Source organism: Phodopus roborovskii, unplaced genomic scaffold, assembly GCF_943737965.1.
Source record: "Phodopus roborovskii unplaced genomic scaffold, PHOROB, whole genome shotgun sequence".
NCBI classification, from domain to species: Eukaryota; Metazoa; Chordata; class Mammalia; order Rodentia; family Cricetidae; genus Phodopus; species Phodopus roborovskii.
Genome location: NW_026126558.1, coordinates 406035 through 427049, shown reverse-complemented (window position 1 = coordinate 427049; position 21015 = coordinate 406035). Strand labels below are relative to the sequence as shown.

Here is a 21015-nt window from a genome sequence, read left to right as displayed (position 1 = left end):
GCACTGTTTTTCTCGGTTGGTTAATTCATTGGAAAGAGTGCAGATGTACCCACATAATAAGACTATTTCTTACTAAGAAATAATCTGGTGGATACTTGTTTGTGACAGTGGGGATTAAAGACGGTCTTGCACATGCCAGGCTAGTGCTTTACCCCTGAGCTTCATCTCCAGCTGTCTGGTGCTTCATCTTGTGTGAGTTGGCTTACACATACTTTGTGGAGGCCACAGGTTGACGGGGTGTTTTCTTTAATTGTCCTCTACCTTATTCTTTGGAGACAGGATCTCTCACTGAACTTAGAGCTCAGATGTGGCTGTGTTGCCTGAACAGCAAGCCCCTGGGGTCTCCTTGCCTCCCCCACCTCACTCCCCATATTAGGATTATGGGCACACATTGTTGACACCAGCATTTTACATGGCCATTAGGGATTTGAACTGAGCAAGTAACTTTGCTGCCTGAGACAGTTTCTTATTTTTTAAAGTAATTTCTTCCAAAATAATAATGAATTTCTACAAAGTTAGTATGTGGAACATCCTTTATCTGAAAATCTTTAATGGTCCAAGATATAAATCTCTTAATGTCAACATGGCACACTTGGAAAGTTTTGCACCTAGTGTCCCTTCAGGGCGTCAGTGGTATCCAGGTACACTTAATATTCAATAGAACTACCTTCAGGCATGTGTTTAAGATACGTATTAAACATAAGGAGGTTTTATATTAGACTTTACAAAGCAAGTTCCAGGAAAGCCAGCACTATAAGATATTTCCAAGATATATCACTGCACACATGCAGCTATTTCAGAGTCTGAAAAATGTCCAGCACTTTTGGCCCCCATGCAGTTTGAATAAGAGATACACACTCTGTATATCAAGCTTTAAAAGATTTCATCTGTACATATAAAAGGAGTGCATACCTTTAATCCCAGAACTTGGGAGGCAGAGAAAAGCAGATCTCTGTGAGTCTGAGGCCAGCCTCATCTACACAGAATTCCAGGCTGCAAAGTGAGACCCTGTCTTAAAAACAAAAAAGTAAAAAGGAATACCAGCTGAGTTATTTATATTTTATTAAAAATGTAGTAAATTTTAAAAAAAGACCCAGGAAAGATCAATTTTGAATAAAGAGAAGTTTACTCTGAAGATTCAAACAGTTGCATAAATGTGGGCTAATTCTTATTAAACGGATTATTTGTAGGTTATCCTTAATATTTTGCTCAGGAATGAATTATGTTGCCTTAGATAAAATTGAATATGGTTAAAAAAATCTAACCTTGAGATGCTTTTGTGGGAACAGGATACAAAACTGGTATCTGTTTGGAGATTAGAATAACTTGTTGGCTTCCATTCACTTGAAGTGTTTAATAAATAAACCCATAGAACATCATCATAAGCCCTTTCCATTTCTGTGCTCTGAATCAGTTCTAACTCTAGACAGATGTTCATTCTTTTAAAATAGTGACTAAGTAGGTCTTCAAGGATTGTACTTAGTGAAGCACAGAATCAGGTCATAGTTTCTGGGTTCAGGAGCTCAGGTGATAATTCCATCTGTGCGGTTACTTAACCTCTTTGAGGTTTGGATTCCTCATCTGTAAAACAGAGGTGGTCTCATTTCTTTCTGAGCTCTTGAGTAATGTCAGAGAACAAGTTTATGTAATTTTATATAGTCCAGCAAAACATTTTTGAGCATTATCTTTTTTTTGATATTGTAATATAATTTTAGTATTTTCCCCTTTCCTCTCTTCAAACCCTCCCTCCCACTCTCCTTCAAATTCATGGCTTCTTTTTTTTAATTTATGGTTAATGCATGCATATATGTATAAATATATGTATATATTCCTAAATATAATCTATATAATGTTACATGTATGTATGTATGTTTTTAGGGCTGATTGTTTGGCACTGGACAGCCAATGGGTATGCTCTTTCCTGGGGAAGACTATTCTCCCTCTCCCAGCTTCCCTTGGGCACCTATAGTTCTAGGCTTTTCTCTGGTCAGTTTGGCATGTCCATTGGTGTCATCCTTGTTTAGCTCATGCTTGAGCATTCATGTTGGAGAGGCTTCATGTATGTAGATTCTGATGTTACTAGGAGACACAATCTGACAGCAAACTCTCTGATACTCGGCTCTTACCTTCTGCTGCCTCTTTAGTGTTCCCTGAACTTTAGGTGTTAGTGTGTTGTAGATGTATCAATTGGGACTGGGCTCCATTTGGTTGGTTGTTGTTTTATATAATGGTCTCTGTTGCAGAGGGAAGTTTCCTTGGTGAGAGGTGAAGACTACGCTTATCTGTGGGTTATGCTGGTTTAGTAAATTAGAGGTTGTAAACTCTCCTCCAATAACTTTGTGCTAGTGAGTGACTTCACTCGGACTGAGTACATAGCTAGGTTTGCAGTATTAGGCATGGTTTTCCTCTTGTTGAAGTGCTAATAACAAAAGGTGTGTACTAGCACTGTTCAGCGAGGAGACTTATTATTAATTATACTCAGCCTTAGTTTATGCTTGATCCACTAGCTCTTATAACTTAAATTAACCTGTTTCTCTTCATCTATGTTTTGCCTCAGGACCTTTTACCTTTCTTTCATTCTGGATGCCCTACTTTCACTGCCTCTAGTGTCTGGCTGGCTGGTGGATGCCTGGCTCCCGGCCCCACGTTTCCCTCTCTTTCTTCCTTGTTCTCTCTTTTCTCTTGTTCTTGAGGCTAGACTTCTCCTCCTATTTATTCTTTCTGTTCAACAACCTTGCCATCCCTCTACTCCTAGCTATTGGCCATTCAGTTTTTTATTAGATTAATCAGGTGCCTTAGGCAGGCAAGGTTAACAGCAGCACATCTTTACCTAATTAAATGCAGTCTCCAAGATGATTTAGTTTGAAACCAGCTTCTTTTGGAGACTTTGACTCACAGTTCCTCTTCTTGGGCAGGCATCACATTTTGTATATGTGGTAGCCACGATTTATTTACTAAATACTATTCACTTTTCCCATTTTTAGGAAAGGTTTACTAGGATCTGATGTAGATCAAGTTGATTAGTAGGCAGGTGAGCAGTCTTCAGGGAGAGAAAGAAATGGCTGGTGTGATAGCTTCAGCTATCAAGTTGACACAAACCTAGAGTCATGTGGAAAGAGGGAACATCAATGAATAAATGTCTTCCAACTGATTGGCTTCTAGGCATGTTTCTGGGGCATTTTCTTGATTGCTATTTGATGCAGGTAGGTCCAGTCCACTGTCGGCTGAGTTATCCCTAGGTGGGTAGTTGTATTATAGTTGAGCAAGCCAGAGGAAGCAGCCCCCCCCCAAAGTGTTCTTTATGTTGAGGAAGCAGTCCCCCAAAGTGTTCTCTATGGTTCTACTTAAGTTCCTACTTCCAGGTTCTTGTATGAGTGAGCCCCTGTGCTGTCTTCCTTCAGTGCTGGACCTGGAAGTGTAAGTCAGCCTTTCCTCCCTAGGTTGGTTTTGATCAGTGTTTTATCACAGCAACAGAAAGCAAAGTAGAACACCTGGTAGAAGCCATTAAACAAACAAACAAAACAAAAAACTCCTAGATTAACTATATCATTAAAATCTACTAGCCATTATGATCCAGATCTTATTCCCTCCACCCCTTCCCTCCAAAATGAAGACAGGGTTTTTCTGTGTATCCCTGGCTTTCCTGGGTCTTGCTCTGTAGATCAGGTTGGCCTCAAACTCAGAGGATGGCCTGTTTCTGCCTCCAAAGTGTTGGGATTAAAGGGGTGCACCACCACAATCAGCAAAAGTTCAAACTTCTCTTCCATCCCTTCCCCTCCCTCCCCTCCCTCTTTTCCCCTTCTTCAGCCCTTATCTTCCCCTTTCTCCTCTTACTCCCTTTCCCCTCCCCCCTCCTTTTTTTTTTTTTTTTTTTTTTTTTTTTTAAGACAGGGTTTCTTTGTGTAGTCTTGGCCATCCTGGAACTCCATCTGTAGACCAGGCTGGCTTTGAACTCATACAAATTCTCCTGCCTCTTCCTCCCAAGTTCTGGTATTAAAGGTGTTTGCCTTCACTGCTCGGGGAATGACCAATTTTTTCTTCGACTATTTAGAGTTATATCTTTCATAGGCTATGATAGTGACCTTGAAAAACCCTGTTGTTGTTATTGAGAAGTAGTACTGGTAAAAAATGTCCTTAAAATCCCTAATGATTATGTGTGTATACTCATACCTACAAACATTAAAATAACTCATACCTACAAACATTAAAATAACTCATACCTACAAACATTAGAATAAAGTACACAGGTAAGTCATCCTCTTAATCCTTTGAGTAAAGAGTTGAAGCTGGGTGTTAGTGGTGTATGTCTTTACTTCTAGCACTCGGGAGGCAGAGGCAGGTGGATCTCTGAGTTTGAGGCCAGCCTGGTCTACAGAACTAGTTCTAGGACAGGCTCCAAAGCAATACAGAGAAACTCTGTCTCGAAAAACTAAAAAATAAAAGAGTTGAGCATCTCAGAGGAGGGCAGTTATCTTATGGGAAACATTATAATTTGGAGCAGGAGTACCTCTGCTTTGCCAACATGAACTATAACACTCTAAAATCATAAGCCCAAAATAAAATTGCCTTGGTCATGGTATTTTATTACAACAGTAGAAAAGTAGCAGATACATGGTGACTCTCTTAGACTTTGGGTTTGTTGAAGTAGTCCAATAAGTAAATACATTCCAAAAGGTAATTAGTACTGTTCTTCCCTTCAGAAGGATTTACCTAATGGAGAGTCGGGTATGGAGGAGGGAGAATGTGCTGGTTGATTTTGTCAGTTTGATACAAACCTAGACTTACCTGGGAAGAGGGACCCTCAATGGGATGGATGCTCTCATCAGATTGATTCCCACCTGGGGGCCATTTTCTTAGTTGGTGACTGATGTGGGTGGGCCTAGCCCACTGTTTGTGGGGTGCTATCCTTGGGCAGGTGGTCCTGGGGTATATAAGAAACCAGGCTGAGCAAGCTATAAAGAGCAAGTCAGTGAGCAGCAGTCTTCCGTGGTCTCTGCTTCAGTCCTTGTCTTCAGATTCTTGCCCTGAGTTCTTGATGATGGACTGTAACCTGTAAGCCAGATAGACTCTTTTCTCCTTAAGTTGCTCTTTGCTCATGGTCTTTAACACAGCAATAGAAACCTAAGTAGAATAGCAGGCAGTAAATGGCTATTAACAGGGAAAAAGATGGCTCAAGATAATTTGGCTCTGAACTTGTAGCATTTCTAACTCTCCACAGTTGTTGAAGTTCTTATCAGCAGTGCAGAAGGTTCAGTTTGAAAGCAGCTTCTTTCTGGAGACTTTATCCACACTCACCCTCTTTATAGACATGATAATACTATACTGTAATTGTTCGCATTGTTATCTATGAACTGTTAGTTCCTTGAGGCATTTGTATTTTGGAGCTGGCACAAAACCTGACAGTTCGGGGAAGGCTTTACCTTATAGTCAGGAAGTTTATCAGTGAACGGATGTAGGCTCTAGGTTACAGCCTGAGATGTCCTTTTCAGGACCAGTCCATGTATGATAATGAGTGTCTTTTAGCTGTAGAAGTTTTTAGGAGACCAGATCAGTTAACAACCTTTGTCTAAGAAAAGCAGACAAAGGTTTAGGGCCATGTCTCATGGCATTTTCTCTGTTGTCCCCCTCTGATGATGATTTGTCTTCAGTGAGATGCCATTGATGGAGAACCTTTAAGCCCCCTTTCTCAGCATAAGAGTCACCTGCTGAACTGGCCTGCTACCCAAGGTTATGGCTTTAGGTCTGGAAAGGACATCTATGTGAACTATGACAGTCTTTCTCAAGCCTTCCCCCCCACTCTGCCTCATGCAGGCACCTGGTCCAGATGCCAGTTGTGCTGCCTCCCTCAGGGTCACTCTAAGGTGTGGTTTTAGTCTCATGCTCCTGGCACTTGCTTTTTTTGTAAGTTACTGTCATTGTCCTTAGAGTTCTGCTGGATTCTTACTACTTCTCTTCCCAGCATTTATGAATGCCGCCAAGCAACAATGGTGCCTCTTGTTTCTTGCCAGCTTACAGACATTTACAGGAGAGTTGGCAACTGTCTCCAAGTTGTGTCCAGAGCTGTCCTTGTTCTCTTAGCTGTTCTTGAACATTGGAACCTTCTTTTGCCTGCCTCTGAGCTTGACACACTTCAGAGGACTTTAGTAGATTCTTTGGCCTATTAAGTTTGTAGTAGAGGTCTTCGGCACTTACAGTAATGGTTTAAAGTGCAGCTTATTGGGAAACATCATTTTCTCTGCGTCATAATGTGTCTATCTGACTTGTATGGTATTTTGAAAGATTTCTCAAGGCTAGTCAGCAAGTATCAAAGTAGCCTGAAGGAATGCATCTGTCCTCATACAGATACTGTCTCATCCGCTTCCACAGGAGTGCATGTTCTCTGTTCCTACTCATCAGTGGCAGTAGTTGAATTGTTGAGAATTACACTGACCTTAGACATACTTTAGAACATCACACTTTTGTGACACTCAGGTTTTAGTCACCACTTGGATATAGTCCCAAGCCATCTGCAGCATCCTGTCATTTCCTGGAGTAAGCCTGATTGCTGATGGATGGCTCTCAGAGCTACCCCTCTCAGGAGCAGAAGTGTTCATCCCAGGATTAGGACTGTGTCTCATCCCACTGTAATATGCCTGCCTTTACTCCTCATATGAAAGGGGCCTGTGGCCAGAATAGAACATTTTCTGTGCTTTGGGAAGAACTGTGTGAGATATAAGGGCTTGAAATTGAAGAGCTTTAAAAGAACTACTCAGTGTTAATCTGGAATTTAAAGAACCATTCTTTTTTAGACAAGGCCTTGAACTTGCTATATGGGGAAGGATGACCTTGTACTTTTGATCCCCATGCATCCACCTTGCTGGTGTTTTCTCTTTCTCAAGACAGTGATTCTGCTGTGTAGACCAGACTAGCCTTGGATTCATGGCAGCCCTCCTGTCTCTTCCTATTATGTTCTGGGATTATGCCTAAGAGAACATTCCTTGCTCTCCTTTCATTTTTTGGGTGAGGCAGATGCATATGCATGTATATTAGACTGGAGGTGTCCACAAACAGTAGGCAGTTAAGGTGTTAGCTGAGCTAACAGGTTTCTCCGATCTCAGTCATCTTTGAGCATATTTGATTAGGAATGAATTGTGGAACTAAAAAAGATTGGCTGAATAGAAGAAGGGGTAATGCTTAGAAGTTGCTTGTTTAGCATATAGAAAATTACTGGCTGCGGCAGAGTGGGAGAGCTATACTGAAGGACAGACACTACAGACTCTGAGTCTATATAGTGAGGCCTTTTGTTATTGTGGAAAGTTGAGGGAATATTTTACCAATTCTGTGCATAGTTTATGTTCTTGCAAAAGAAGAAAGTAACAGGAAAGCAAACTGAAGAGTTGAGTCAGAGTCTTACATATGATGATGTGTTTCAGTCTTAGGAGAAAAAAAAAAAAACAGTAGAGATGTCATTATGGAGATGGCTGATTGAGTTGTAGAAAGTACCCTCGGTTCTGTGGTGACTGGGCCTCTGGATGTGCCTGTTGGGCTGAGAGCCCCAGGAGACTGAGGGGATGGACATTTTACAGTATATGTTACCATAGCCTTCTGCTTGTAGGAATACTAACTGGGTTTCTTTAGGACATGTGCATTATCACCATCATCCTAATAATAATAATAATAATAATAATAATAATAATAATAATAATAATATCCTTTGAGACAGGGTTTCTTGGTGTAGCCCTGGCTGTGCTGGACCTAGCTTTGTATACCAGGCTAGCCTTTAACTTCCTGCCTTTGCCTCTCAAGTGCTGGGATTAAGGATGTTTACCCTCATCGCCTGGCTTGATGTGTAATTTTGTGATATTTAATTGAATTCTAAGTCATTTCACTTAGAGAAGACAGGAATGCATTTTGCAAATGTGGTGTGAAATGTTGGAATAGTGTGGGTAAATGTATGGTAAGCAGCTGGGAAAGAAAGGCAGATGACAGTGTAGAGAAGTTTGGAGAGGAAAAAGAAGGGAAGGTTGAGCATAATATGTGTTTTCTCTCAGTCTTGATACATTCTTTTTTGTTATAGATGAATTTGCAACTGGTGTTCTGGATTGGATTCATCAGCTCGATTTGTTCTGTATTTGGCCAAACAGGTAAAAAAAAAAAAAAAAAAAAAAATGTTTTTCTTGTTATCTTTTTCTTTTAGCATTTTGTGTCAGTAGTCTTTGGTCAGTGAGATTCATGGGGGAGTGGAGTAGGAAAACAACCCTCTGTTAGATCACACTACTCCTGACTTCTGCAGCACGCCCTCTCCTGTGAGTGAGGGGCAGAGGTTTCCAAGGGGCCTGCAGCCTGCAGGGGTTCTCACCATCAGTTAATTGTCCCCCACTTCAGTGTGAAGATAGTGAGATTCCAGATAACAGTGTGTCAGAAACCACTCAATAGCATGTGGAGAATGTGAGAGTGCTTAAGGGACCAGGACAAAGGCAGAGTCATGTAATATATTCAGAAGCAAATAAATAACATGCACAGTGGTGGATGATGAAGTGGAAACTGAAACTAGGTGGGGCATAGTGGCACGTGCCTGCAATCCCAGCACTTGGAAGGCAGAGGCAGTCAGGAGGATCATGAGTTTTAGACTAGCCTGGGCTAAACACCCCTCCCCCCAAATTTATAAAATCCAAAGGGTTGGGGATATAGTTGAGTAAAAGCTGTAGGTTCTGCTCAGGAGCAGTTTACTTTCTAGAAGATACTCTTGTTCTGTGATCAAGAAGTCTTGAATAGCGTTAGCATATCTATAAGAGTGTGGAGCAAGCTGAAGACATTATAAATTTCTCTGGCAACCATAACCATCTACATCTGGAATAATGGATACCTGATTCTATTATCTGAATCTCAAAAACTGCATAGTAAATAGAATAATTAGAATGATCTGACCTCAGGATGGACATGTGAAAATGATGAAAGATACTGAATAGGAAACTTGATACATTTGATACTTAAAACCTACAGCCACCCAGAACCTGTATCCCAAGGACCACACTTAAAAACTTGTTAGAGGGTTCTTTTAGGGAGTAGATTGTGGGAGATCTTAAATTTTTTAAATTCAAGTGCAGTTTATATTCTAATCAGAAGAAAAGATAATCAGGAAACAGTCTTACTAACGTTTACTAGTAGAAAGATGTGACAGTCTAGATTGAATCAAAGCAATGCAAACAAACTCAATTGTTTGAATATGGATGAATTGGATGAATATGGATTTGGAGTTACTTAACCTACTAAAAGTGAAGTGAATACCTGGAAGATACGGGTGTGTGACCGTAACTCATAGGAAAAGACAAAACCTGACCCAGCTTTAAAAATACCAGAACATCTATAACCATTTAGAATGATAGGCTCTAAAATCATGCTTTTCAACAAAATAGTCCACTGGTGTATAACTAGGCTAATGGTTCCTAATCTGTCATACAAAAGACAAGATGACTGCCCTTTTGTGACTCTTAGTGTCAAGCGGATCCTAGACCATTAGGTTTTCTTTGTACTGGCCTACTGTAGCTTAGTAACTAGGATTGAGTGTTCATATTTAACATATGTTTATCTACATATCTCTGTCTTTCATTGTGATCTATTCTTTTTTTTTTTTGCCTTTGAAACTTTAAAATTGTCTTTTTTTTTTTTTTTAACAGATAAAAATAGATGTTTAAAAGCAAACGCCAAATCTTGTGGAGAATGTATACAAGCAGGGCCAAATTGTGGGTGGTGTACAAATACGGTAAGATTTCTAATACTGTTCAGTTTAGTCTCTGTTTTTTGAGCCTCCCTCAGAGCCTTATCCTTGGGAAGCACCTGAGAAGATACACTGTATCATGTGGCCCAGACTATTTTGACTTTTCAGTGTAGCCAGGGATCTGAACTTACAATGTTGCTACCACCACCTCCCAGCTGTGCTTCATCACACCTGGCTTTCCTGCCTAGGGTCCCAAGATATTTTGAAAAGACTTTGTTTATTGAGTAGTGCTGGTGGTCAGAACTGTGCTGTTTGAGAAAATACCCACTAGACATGTCTTAATTTTCTATTACTGTTACAAAACACCATGATCAAGGTAGCTTATAAAACAAACAAAACATTTAATTCTGGGTTCAGAACAGTGTTAGCCCATGGCTATCATGAATGTGCAAACACATATATGGCGGCAGGCAGGCAGGCAGCCATTGAAGCAGTAGCTCAGCACTCACATCCTGATCCACAGTAAGAGGCAGAGAGAGCTAACTGGGGATGGTGTGGCCTTTTTAAACCTCAAAAGGTAGCCCCAGTGAAAGGATATGGATGCAAATTCAAGTTCAGGATTTTCGATTTTGCATTTATTTCCTTTAAAGATTTTTTTGTACTTTGCCTAATGTGGTCTCTTTTAGAAAGCTTACTAAAACTGCGATGAGTCAATTTGAGGTTATGCTAGGGTCATTGTGTATGTCTTCACTAAGGTGTTTGGACACAAAAGGCCTAATTGATCAGATGTCAGATATGACATAGGCCATGACAAGGTGAAAGATAAAACGAGAAGTTTTATTTTATTTCAGAATTTTTCTCATGGTACTATCCTACATATGGTATGCTGGGGTGAAATTGGGGATATTTAAGGAAGGCTAATGGAAGCTCTTGCCTTCCTTCTCCAGAAAATGAGGAGCATAGCTCATGCATTACCAGTTGTTGTGGTTAGAATTGGTAGATTAAAAGAGGCAGGTTCACTTTACAGGTTCTGTTTATCTGGCAGCTGCTGACACGATAGATCAGCATCTATTTTATCTGCCCAAGTTTAAGGACTTTTCTAAGAGAAAGTTTTAGAAAGTTTCTGGCTGATGTGTGGGCTTATGTATAATGAGGGGCTAAGTATACCAAGAACTGAAGGATATAGTTAGTGAGTGATGACACACTCTGAACTTGAAACTTGGACTTTAAAAATATGCACTTAGTCTGGGGAAAAATAGTGCTTTCTCAGAGTCCATTTTATTTGTTTTTGTATAAGAGCACTTACTATGATGTAAAAAAGCTGGAAATGAATGATTTTTGTGTTTTGCTTACATACAGTAATAATTATATCAACATGCTTGTTACACTTTTTGCTGATGTCAGTATTTTACATATCGTGTAGACATTTTTACAAGAAGGAATGCCTACTTCTGCACGTTGTGATGATTTAGAAGCTTTAAAAAAGAAGGGCTGCCAGCCAAGTGACATAGAAAACCCAAGAGGCTCCCAAACTATAAAGAAGAATAAAAACGTCACCAACCGTAGCAAAGGGATGGCAGAGAAGCTCCGGCCAGAGGACATAACTCAGATCCAACCACAACAGCTATTTCTGAAGTTGCGATCAGGTACCTCCATCCCCACTTGATATCTCCATAGTAACTTTATACAGACCTTCCATCTTGTCTTTGGAGGGTTCAGATTTTGGCAGTTGACTGGTGCCAGAAAATATGGTATCAAGTTAAGTTTTAGCAGATATAACCTTTTTGTTGTTTTTTGATTGTTTTTCGTTTCTGTATTTTGAGACAGGGTTTCTCTGTGTAGCCTTGGCTGTCCCAGAACTCATTCTGTAGACCAGGCTGACCTTAAACTCACAAAGATCCACCTGCCTCTGCCTCCTGAGTGCAGGGATTAAAGATGTGTGCCACCACCCAGCAAATTCTTGAGTTTTAAAATCATAGCATTTGCTATTTGTTTAGTACCATCTAAATACTAAAGTTTTTCTAATTACCCATGGCTGTCCCACATCTGAAATAGACAGCACGTCCTCTTTCTGCCTGTTGTCCTTCCATCCTCTTACTGCTACAGTAGACTCTGTTATAGCTTGAATGTGAAATGCCCCACGCAGGCTCATGTTTTCGAACATTAGTTCCCGACTCAGTGCAGGAACTGGGAGATTGTGGAGTTTTCAGTTGATGGGGCTTGGCCAGCACAGTGGGTTTCTGCAGGTGGGCCTTTGTTGCTAAAATTTGGAGAGCCGCTCCCTCACAGTCCTACTATTGAGGGCAGACCTGTCCCAGTTTCCATGGCCTCCCTGAAACTGAGCCAAAATAAATTGTCCTCCTCTTATGTTTCTGTGTCAGTGTTATGTCACAGCAAGGAGAGAAGTACCTAGTGCAGACTACTGCTTCTACTCCAGCAGAGCACCACATCACCTTGGAGCTACAGACCTGCAAGGACCCTTATTAGAACAGCCATTATGTACTTGTCTAAATTGTCATTTTATTTTCATCATTATTACTTTCAAACATTTTTTACATGTTTGTTTTGCCTGTATGAATATATATGCACCATGTGTGTGCCCGGTGCCTGTGGAGGTCAGAAGACATCAGACCTGTGGAACTGGAGTTAAGGATAGTTGTGAGCCACCATGTGGGTGCTGGGAAGCAAAAGTGAGTTCTCTGCAAGATCAGCAAGTGCTCTTAATCTCTGAGCCATCTTCTGTCCACATTATTACTTTAAGTCTTTCTGCACTATGGGGTGCTTGTAAGAGTTCATGGAACTCAGGAACCATGATGTCACTCCTTGTTTTTCTCAGTTCCTTCCATTGCTTCCAATTTACCTTTTGTGTTTTTTTTTTTTTTTTTTTTTTTTTTTTCCTTCATCCCTCTGCATTTCACTTACAAGTCATTGAAAATCATTCATAGTCTGCAACAATACATGCTTTTCAGGTTAGCTCCACACCCCTTCTTCCAGCTGCCTGCCAGAAGGCCATGGAGAAAAAAAAAACTAACAGGTTTTCATCCAAACAGCCTTCATTTTCTCCCAAGTTTGTAAGCGTTTTGTTAGTGTGCCAAAGATAGAACTTAGGACCTCTATGTGCTAGGCAAATGCTCTGCGACTGAGCTGCTTCAGCTCTGTGCTTGTGAGTAACATATAACTTCTGTTACCTCTTACCTTCTCTTTTTCAGTTCATCCTTCATCTCCTGCTATTGATCTTTCTGTAGTTTCTAACTAACCTCTCTACCCTGTAACTTATTTTTCTAACTCTAAAGTAAAACTAGATTCTTACTTACTTTAGCAGTATCTTTTTACACAAAGAATATTCAACTCTTAATTTTAGTCTCTACCTGTTCATTGGACTCTATGGTGTGCGAGTTGCTTTCATTCTGCCAAAGTTTATGGTGTTCCATTTTTCTCCTAAATGTATGTGTAAATCAGCTTGTGGTTACAGAACAACTACTTGAAATACCTTGTAAGGAGAAAAACCTTGTTTGAGCCCATAGTTTTAGAAGTTTCTGTTGAGCTGAGCTTGTGGTAAGGTAAGTCATGGTGGGGCATCTCAGAGGTGTCATTACAGCAAGGAGGTCTTATAGACTCACGGGCACATCACTGTAACCCAAACCTCCTGCTGGTTTCTACTCTCAAACTTCAAACTGCCTCCTGATAGTGCCAACACATGGGCAGATCTAAGTGGCTGTAGTATTAGTGTCTTTTGGGTTACTGGTAGGGATTGTTGCCTTTATAAATTGTGTGCCTGTTGAGGCTGTAAGAGAAACCTTAGGTTTTGTGAAAATTATACACTTAAAAGACTACTATTTAACATGTAAATTGGACTTATTATATTATTTAATTAGTTTTCTAATTTTATTTTGATTATTGACCAACTAATTTCAATTTTGAATCTTTTTAATTAGGAGAACCACAGAAGTTTACATTAAAATTCAAGAGGGCCGAAGACTACCCCATTGATCTCTACTACCTTATGGATCTCTCCTACTCCATGAAAGATGATCTGGAGAATGTGAAGAGTCTGGGGACAGATCTGATGAATGAAATGAGGAGGATAACTTCCGACTTCCGCATTGGTAGGAATGTTTGCAACATAGTCTTCGAGTGTGTGTGTGTGTGTGTGTGTGTGTGTGTGTGTGTGTCTGTATGTAGCCTTTTGTACACATGCAGAGTAGGATGTTGAATGTCTTGCTTTATCCCTTTCTGTCTCATTCCCATGAGACATGGTTTAACACTTAACCTAGGTTGGTGGCCTGTAATCTCCCTATCTCTTCCTGCAACAGTGCTGGGGTGCAGGTATGTGTGACTGCACCTGGCATTTTACCTGGGTGCTAGGATCAGACCTCATCCTCACGATTGTTCAGCAAGAGCTCTTGCCCACAGTGCAGTCTCTGCAGCCTTTATACTGGGCTTTAGAAAAAGATGTCTCTAAGTTGGTGAGGTGGGTCAGTGGGTAAATATCCCTGCCTCCAAGCTTGAAGACTGAGTTCAGATTTAAAACCAACTCCTACAATTTATTCTCTGACCTCCAGTCATACATTGTGGTGTTTATGTGTTACCCTCCCCCTAAATCAATAACACCAATTTAGAAGTGTTGTGAATTTGTTGGTCTCTGCCCATTCACTTATCCAAGTGCATTCTTTTCTTTAGGCTTTGGCTCATTTGTGGAGAAAACTGTGATGCCATACATTAGTACAACCCCAGCAAAGCTCAGAAACCCGTGCACGAGTGAACAAAACTGCACCAGCCCCTTTAGCTACAAAAATGTGCTCAGTCTTACTGACAGAGGAGAGTTTTTTAATGAACTTGTTGGTCAACAGCGCATATCTGGAAACTTGGACTCTCCAGAAGGTGGTTTTGATGCAATCATGCAGGTTGCAGTTTGTGGAGTAAGTGATTTCTACAGGGGACTCTTAGCATTATCTGCCATGATTTAAGTGGTTTTTTTTTTTTTTTTTTAAAACTAAAAGTTAGAACAAAATGATCTTAGCTACTATAAGACCCAAGGGAACATTGATGTCAGTCTTTTAAGTTTCCACCCACCACTGCTGCTTTCTCAATTATCTTTAATCACTGCATCTGTATCTGTGCCAGGCAGGGAGTTCATGCCTAAGGAACTGCAAAGGCCAGGATGCTGTTCATTTGAAACTGGAGCATAGACTTTAGCTGGTGGGGTTTTTGGAAGAGACAAGATGTCCTAACTTGGTGGCTTCCCTGGAGATGTCACTGAAGTTGTCTAGCGTGTGTGTCACTAGGACTTCTGAACATGCTGTGTGAAATAGTACCTCACCCCATGGTCCTCAGGTCAGTTTTGTGCTCTGCTCTTGCCTTTGAGACATGTCTTCCTCTTCTGTCTTAATAATAAAAGGAAAGGACTTTCAAAGGCCAGAATTGAGTTATATGACAACTTATACTTGTAATAAAAATAGAAATAAAATGTTTGTGATTTAATTATAAGATTTTCAGTGATAGTTCTATTGGACTACTATTTGTGATCCATGGGTATTTTTGCTTTTTTTCTTTGTTTGAGACATGGGCTTGTGTGTACCTCAGGCTATCTTTGAACTTGCAGAAATGTTTTTGTCTCTACCACCCGAGTACTGGGATTACAGGTATGCTCTACTACCTACCCCAGACCCTCAATGATCTTTAATGAGAAATGAGGCTGAAAGTAGACAGCTAGTCTGGAGTACTTTACTGTAGTGAGGGGGGAGTGTGGGTGTGTGGGTATTCCAGACAGTAAAGCACTGTGGTGGTGTGAGGGGAGGGTTTTCCTGTCCTCACTGCTCCTGGGCAGTGATGGTGTCATTGGAGCTGTGTCTTCTAGAAAGGGTAACAACAGACAGCTCACAGGACAATGGTAAGTTATCATCACAGTGATCTATATGAACTACACGTAGTCCACCATCTTTACTTTTGACTTGCCTGTGGAGTACTTGTAATCTAAAAAATAGTATTCCAGGTATCCAGGTATCCTTGAAAAGCTTTGTTTTCTGATATGGAGAACATTTCCTGGGCTGCCTCTGCTTTAACCAGTAGGATGAAACTAATCATATACCTACTCTTTTTCTATCTCCCAACTGTGGCTGTTTTTTCTGCATTTGTCATACTGTAGAGACAAAGGAGCAGATAACCTGACTTTGAAAGATGGTTAGAATCAAGAAACTTAATTTCTGCCCTGAGGCGGTAGCACACATCTTTAATCCCAGCATTTAGGAGGCAGAAGCACACGGGTCTCTGAGTTCGAGGCCAACCTGGTCTATAGATCAGGACAGCCTGGGCTACACAGAGAAACCTTGTCTCAAACAAAACAAAAAATAACCAAAAAAAAAAAAAAAAAAAAAGAAAAAACCCAAAACAAAACAGTTTTTAACTTCAAAGAACTTATAAACGTGTTGAGTCAGTTTAACTTTAGGAAAAAATGTAATTTTCCCATAATAAAAGAGGATTTTCACAATACTTAAATTATTTATTGAATAAGCTAGTGAAATTGCACAAATGAACTGACTTTATGAGCTAGAATGAAGGGATTTAAAGTGGAGCAAGTTGACAGATTTTCCTACAGTAAGAAAAAGAAGCTAAGGCGTAGTCACACAAGTATAATCCCAGCATTTGGGAGTTAGGGACAGGAACATCAAAAGAGTAAGGCCATCCTCAGCTATGTAGTAAATTTGAGGCTAGCATGGATTGCATGAAAGCATGTTAAAAAAAAGTAGAGTCCAATGTGGAGGAGAGGACCAATAAAGGATGTATGTGGTATCAGACATCAGGAGTGTCCAGCAGGGGGGTGGAAATAGGACCCCACAGTCTCTTTATATATTCATAGATACTTAGTACCCTCGCTAGGCTCTGAACTGAGTGATGCCATTATGGACCGCCAGCAAGCAGCAGCTGTAAAGTGATGGAGGAGGATCAGGTGGGCTCTCTGCAGTATGAGCAACATTAGCATTGGACAAGAAAGACAAATGATACAGAATTAGGTGAAAAGTGCAGTTGCAGCTTGTGAACCTGAAAGGATTTATGTTGAGTTACTAGGAGCAGTATCTACAGTTGCCTTCCTTTTTTTTTCAAAGTCGCTGATTGGCTGGAGAAATGTAACACGACTGCTGGTGTTTTCCACGGATGCTGGGTTTCACTTTGCTGGAGATGGGAAACTTGGTGGTATTGTTTTACCAAACGATGGACAGTGTCATCTGGAAAATAATGTATATACAATGAGCCATTACTATGTAAGTACTTAAGCTCTTACCTGGTGAGAGGCTTCTAGTGGATTTTAGCATGTAATATTGAACGTGTGGGACAGTGGGTTTGCAGCTTTCTTATTTTGGCAAGAGTGAGCCCTGCTGACTGCCAGGATAGCTGCATTGCTGTTTGTGAAGCTCTGGCATTGTGCTGATCTGTCTAGGGAGCGGGGTGCTGAGACCCATCTGGTTCCTCACTTGCATACATCATTTGGCAACTTCTTGGTCATACTTCTAAGTGCACAGTTTAATTAGGCTTACCCTCTCCTATCTTACATATATAACTTAAAAACATGCATTCTGGCTCTCATTAAAAATAATATAGGCGGATCACTTACGGTCTAGAAGAAATCCAGTATTGATGAATCTTGGTCTTAAATGCTAGGTAACAGGAGCTTTTAGTTTTGTTCCTTAATTTCACTGTCCTCACATTTAATGAACATAGGTTGTCTCACATTTAAAATCTCTTAAAATGGGGCTGGAGAAATGGCTAAGCAGTTAAAAGCACAGGCTCCTCTTCAGAAGACCTAGGTTCAATTCTCAGCACCTATGTGGCAGCTCACACCTCTCTGTAACTCGAGTTCTGGGACTCTGGATGCATGCAAAACATAATGCACAAGAAGTAAGAATAAATTATATAAAACCTCTTAAAATATGGAAGTCCTTAAACATGTTAAAGAGAGAAACTCAAATATACACATGACCCAGCTCAGCAATTCCTTGATATTTGATGTTTGATATTCTTACGTAAAATTAGTTTTATGTGAGTGATTTGGTTATGAATGCATATCAAATGAAATACTGTAATATTAACAATTGGGAATTTAGCCTGGGCTACAGAGTGAGACCCAAACAGTCCCTCTGATTATACAGTGTATTTATATACTAAATTATATTACTTTATTTCTTAGGATTATCCCTCAATTGCCCACCTTGTCCAGAAACTAAGTGAAAATAACATTCAGACAATTTTTGCGGTCACTGAAGAGTTTCAGCCTGTTTACAAGGTAAAAAAGAATGAAAGTTCTAGATTTTTCCTGTTGTTTAGTCATTAGTAACAAAATAATGTCTTTGAAATGTAGGAAAATGCTAACAAATAGACTAAATTTGACAAACACTGTTTATGTTCATTTTAATTTCATATTAGGATTGTGATCATGTTTTAGATTTAATTTTGGAAGATGCTTAGTAAATGAATAGAGACCTAAGGTGTCAAACTAATTGTTACTTTTTAATGGATTGTAATTGGTTGAATAAATAATATTTATGTTTTACATGTTTAATTGTAGGAATTGAAGAATTTGATTCCTAAGTCAGCAGTGGGCACATTGTCTGGAAACTCTAGTAACGTGATCCAGCTGATCATTGATGCCTACAATGTGAGTACACTTTAAATGCTGTCAGCTTCATACCATGCCCTAGGCAAAACACCACCCTTTATATACACTTCAGCAAGCTGAAGGGACAGAGCAAAATGTGAATTTAAATTCCCTGCCTGGAGGAAAAACTTGTTGTCATCTTAGACTTATGAAAGCATAATTTAAGCAATGCAATAATATTTAGATAAAGACTGTGGGTAATTTCCAAGCTCTTGTTTATGTGTCATCAGGCTACACATCTCCTAGTTGGAACAAGGGTAAAACATAGCTGACGTGTTGATGTACACAGCTCCTCTTTCTCTTCCCCAGTCACCTTTATAGAGGCACCTTTCTTGGGACTCATGATGTAGATCTGGTTGGTCAAAACACACAGAGATGTACCTGTCTCTGCTTCCTGAGTGCTGGGATTGAAGGTGTGTACCGCTGTGCCTGGCTAGATCCTGTTATGATGAGTGATCCATGACAAGGACCTTTTTTTACTTCTTTTTCAAAGGACAGACTCAAAGGACATGCTTTTCCTTTTTCAATAGTAGTCATACCCTTGTATGTATGTACATACATAGGCATACCATTTAGAAACTGAAACTAGCAGAGTTCTCTTCATTTGGGAGCTTAAGTCACAATGCCTGTAATGATTCCCAGTAAGTACCAGCCAGTGATTATTTAAAATGACCTGCAGGCATCTGCAGTTTCATGGTGATTACTATGCACTGTATACACCAGTCTTTGGTAGGTTAAATTTAAATTAAAAATATTTGTGTGTGTGTGTGTGTTCGCGCGTGTGCCACACTACGAGTTAGTTCTCCTTCTACCATGTGAATTTGGGATCAAACTTAAGTTGCAAGCTTAGTGGCAAGCTCTTTTTGCACGCTGAACCATCTTGGCAGCTCTACAACTTTCTTTGAGACTGTATCATGTGGCTCAGGCTGTTTAGACTTCTTAGTATAGCCTAGGATCTGAACTTGTGATGCTCTTGCTTCCACCTTCCAGGTGTGCTCCACCATGCCTTGCTTTGTGCCTAGGTTCCCAACACATTTCGGAAGGACTTTGACAAAGACAACAAGATTCTAATTGTTTCACAACCTTTCATTCCAGCCTCTGTCAGTCTTGATAGATTGTTTTCCTCATTGCTTACTGTCCTGAGATTTCTGCTCTTCTAAAAAAGCACTGGCTGGACTCTGCCTTGTTGGCTGTCCCCATATTTTATCTTGTCAGCATCGAGAACCAAGTCCAGGACCTTGTGGCTGCTGGGCAGTGCTGACCATTGAGCTCCACTTTTCCCAGCTCTAGTGAGTGTTTAGGAGGTGAAAAGATAACAGTGGTCCCTAGTAAACTTGTATGCTCTGTTGCTCTGGTCTGGAAGGGGGTAGGTCAGAAGAAGGCTGTAGACAGCTGTGTGACATTGGGGACAGCAAGCATCTGTTCTATATTCTTAGAAGTTTTCATAATCAGGCCATTTGCTGTGAGATCATTAGCATTTTGACTAGATGATAATAAAAAGAGAAACACTTTTACACTATATACATTATTTTGAAGGTTGGACCCTTTTTAGGGTTTTCTAACATCTGTGGATTGAGTTGTGTTGAAATGATAGTGTTTTCGTAACATCTCATCTCATCTCTTCTTTTGTGTGTTCAAGTCATATTTTACTTCCTTGTTCACGGTTAGTCTTTCTTTTAGTCCCTTTCTTCAGAAGTCATTCTGGAAAACAGCAAATTGCCAGAAGGAGTAACAATAAATTACAAATCCTACTGCAAGAATGGGGTGAACGGGACAGGAGAAAATGGACGAAAATGTTCCAACATTTCCATTGGAGATGAGGTATGTTGTATGAGCATTTTCTGCAAACAAGAAAAAGCATGTGTAGAAAAGTTGAATTTCAGGGCTGAAGAGAATGGCTCTGTGGTTAAGAGCATTGGTTGCTCTTGCAGAGGACCTGGGTTGGATTCCCAGCATCCCTATGGTTATGGTGGCTCATAGCCATCTGTAACTCCAGTTCCAGGGGAATCTCATACCCTCTTCTTACTGCATGTACATGGTTCACAGGTATTCATGCAGGGAAAACATCATACATGTTAAATAAGTCTTAAAAAGTTAAAAACATTTAATTATATGAGAAACATTAAATGAATAGCTTTTGAGATATTCATTGTTGTTAATCTATTTTTTCTTTTTAAGGTTCAATTTGAAATAAGCATAACTGCAAATAAATGTCCAAATAAGGAGTCTGAAACCATTAAAATTAAGCCTCTGGGCTTCACTGAAGAAGTAGAGGTCGTTCTTCAGTTCATCTGTACGTGCGATTGCCAAGACTATGGTATTAAAGCAAGTCCCAAGTGCCACGAGGGAAACGGGACATTTGAGTGTGGAGCCTGCAGGTGAGTGCAGCCTGTATGTAGAAGGACAGACACATTACAGGCCGCTCTGCAGGGGAAGCCTGTAGAAAATAAAATCATAAACCCTTATACAGTCTGAGGAGCTTTCTGTTCTCCACAGTGAAGCTGTAGCTAGATAAGCAGTGTGTTGTCAGTCTCTCAGGGCAGCCTTTGGGCTTTGCATTCCTAATGGCTCTCCCTGTTCTCAGCAAAACCTATCTGAAAAAAAAAAAAAAGTAGATAGATAGAAACATATTTTATAGAAATAGTCACACTGATAGTGGTAACTTTTA

At 40.2% G+C, this 21015-nt stretch overlaps 1 protein-coding gene across 1 annotated transcript in view; it reads left to right on the top strand.

Annotated features, from left to right (window-relative positions):
• Positions 1 to 21015, top strand: part of Itgb1 (integrin subunit beta 1) — a 44185-nt gene that overhangs the window by 9405 nt on the left and 13765 nt on the right. Inside the window, exons 2-11 of the mRNA XM_051201602.1 lie at positions 8057 to 8123; positions 9657 to 9742; positions 11121 to 11343; positions 13633 to 13803; positions 14378 to 14616; positions 16801 to 16956; positions 17880 to 17975; positions 18258 to 18347; positions 20028 to 20168; positions 20526 to 20725. Of these exons, the coding sequence (XP_051057559.1) occupies positions 8057 to 8123; positions 9657 to 9742; positions 11121 to 11343; positions 13633 to 13803; positions 14378 to 14616; positions 16801 to 16956; positions 17880 to 17975; positions 18258 to 18347; positions 20028 to 20168; positions 20526 to 20725 (1469 nt within the window). The remainder of the gene's footprint in view (positions 1 to 8056; positions 8124 to 9656; positions 9743 to 11120; positions 11344 to 13632; positions 13804 to 14377; positions 14617 to 16800; positions 16957 to 17879; positions 17976 to 18257; positions 18348 to 20027; positions 20169 to 20525; positions 20726 to 21015) is intronic.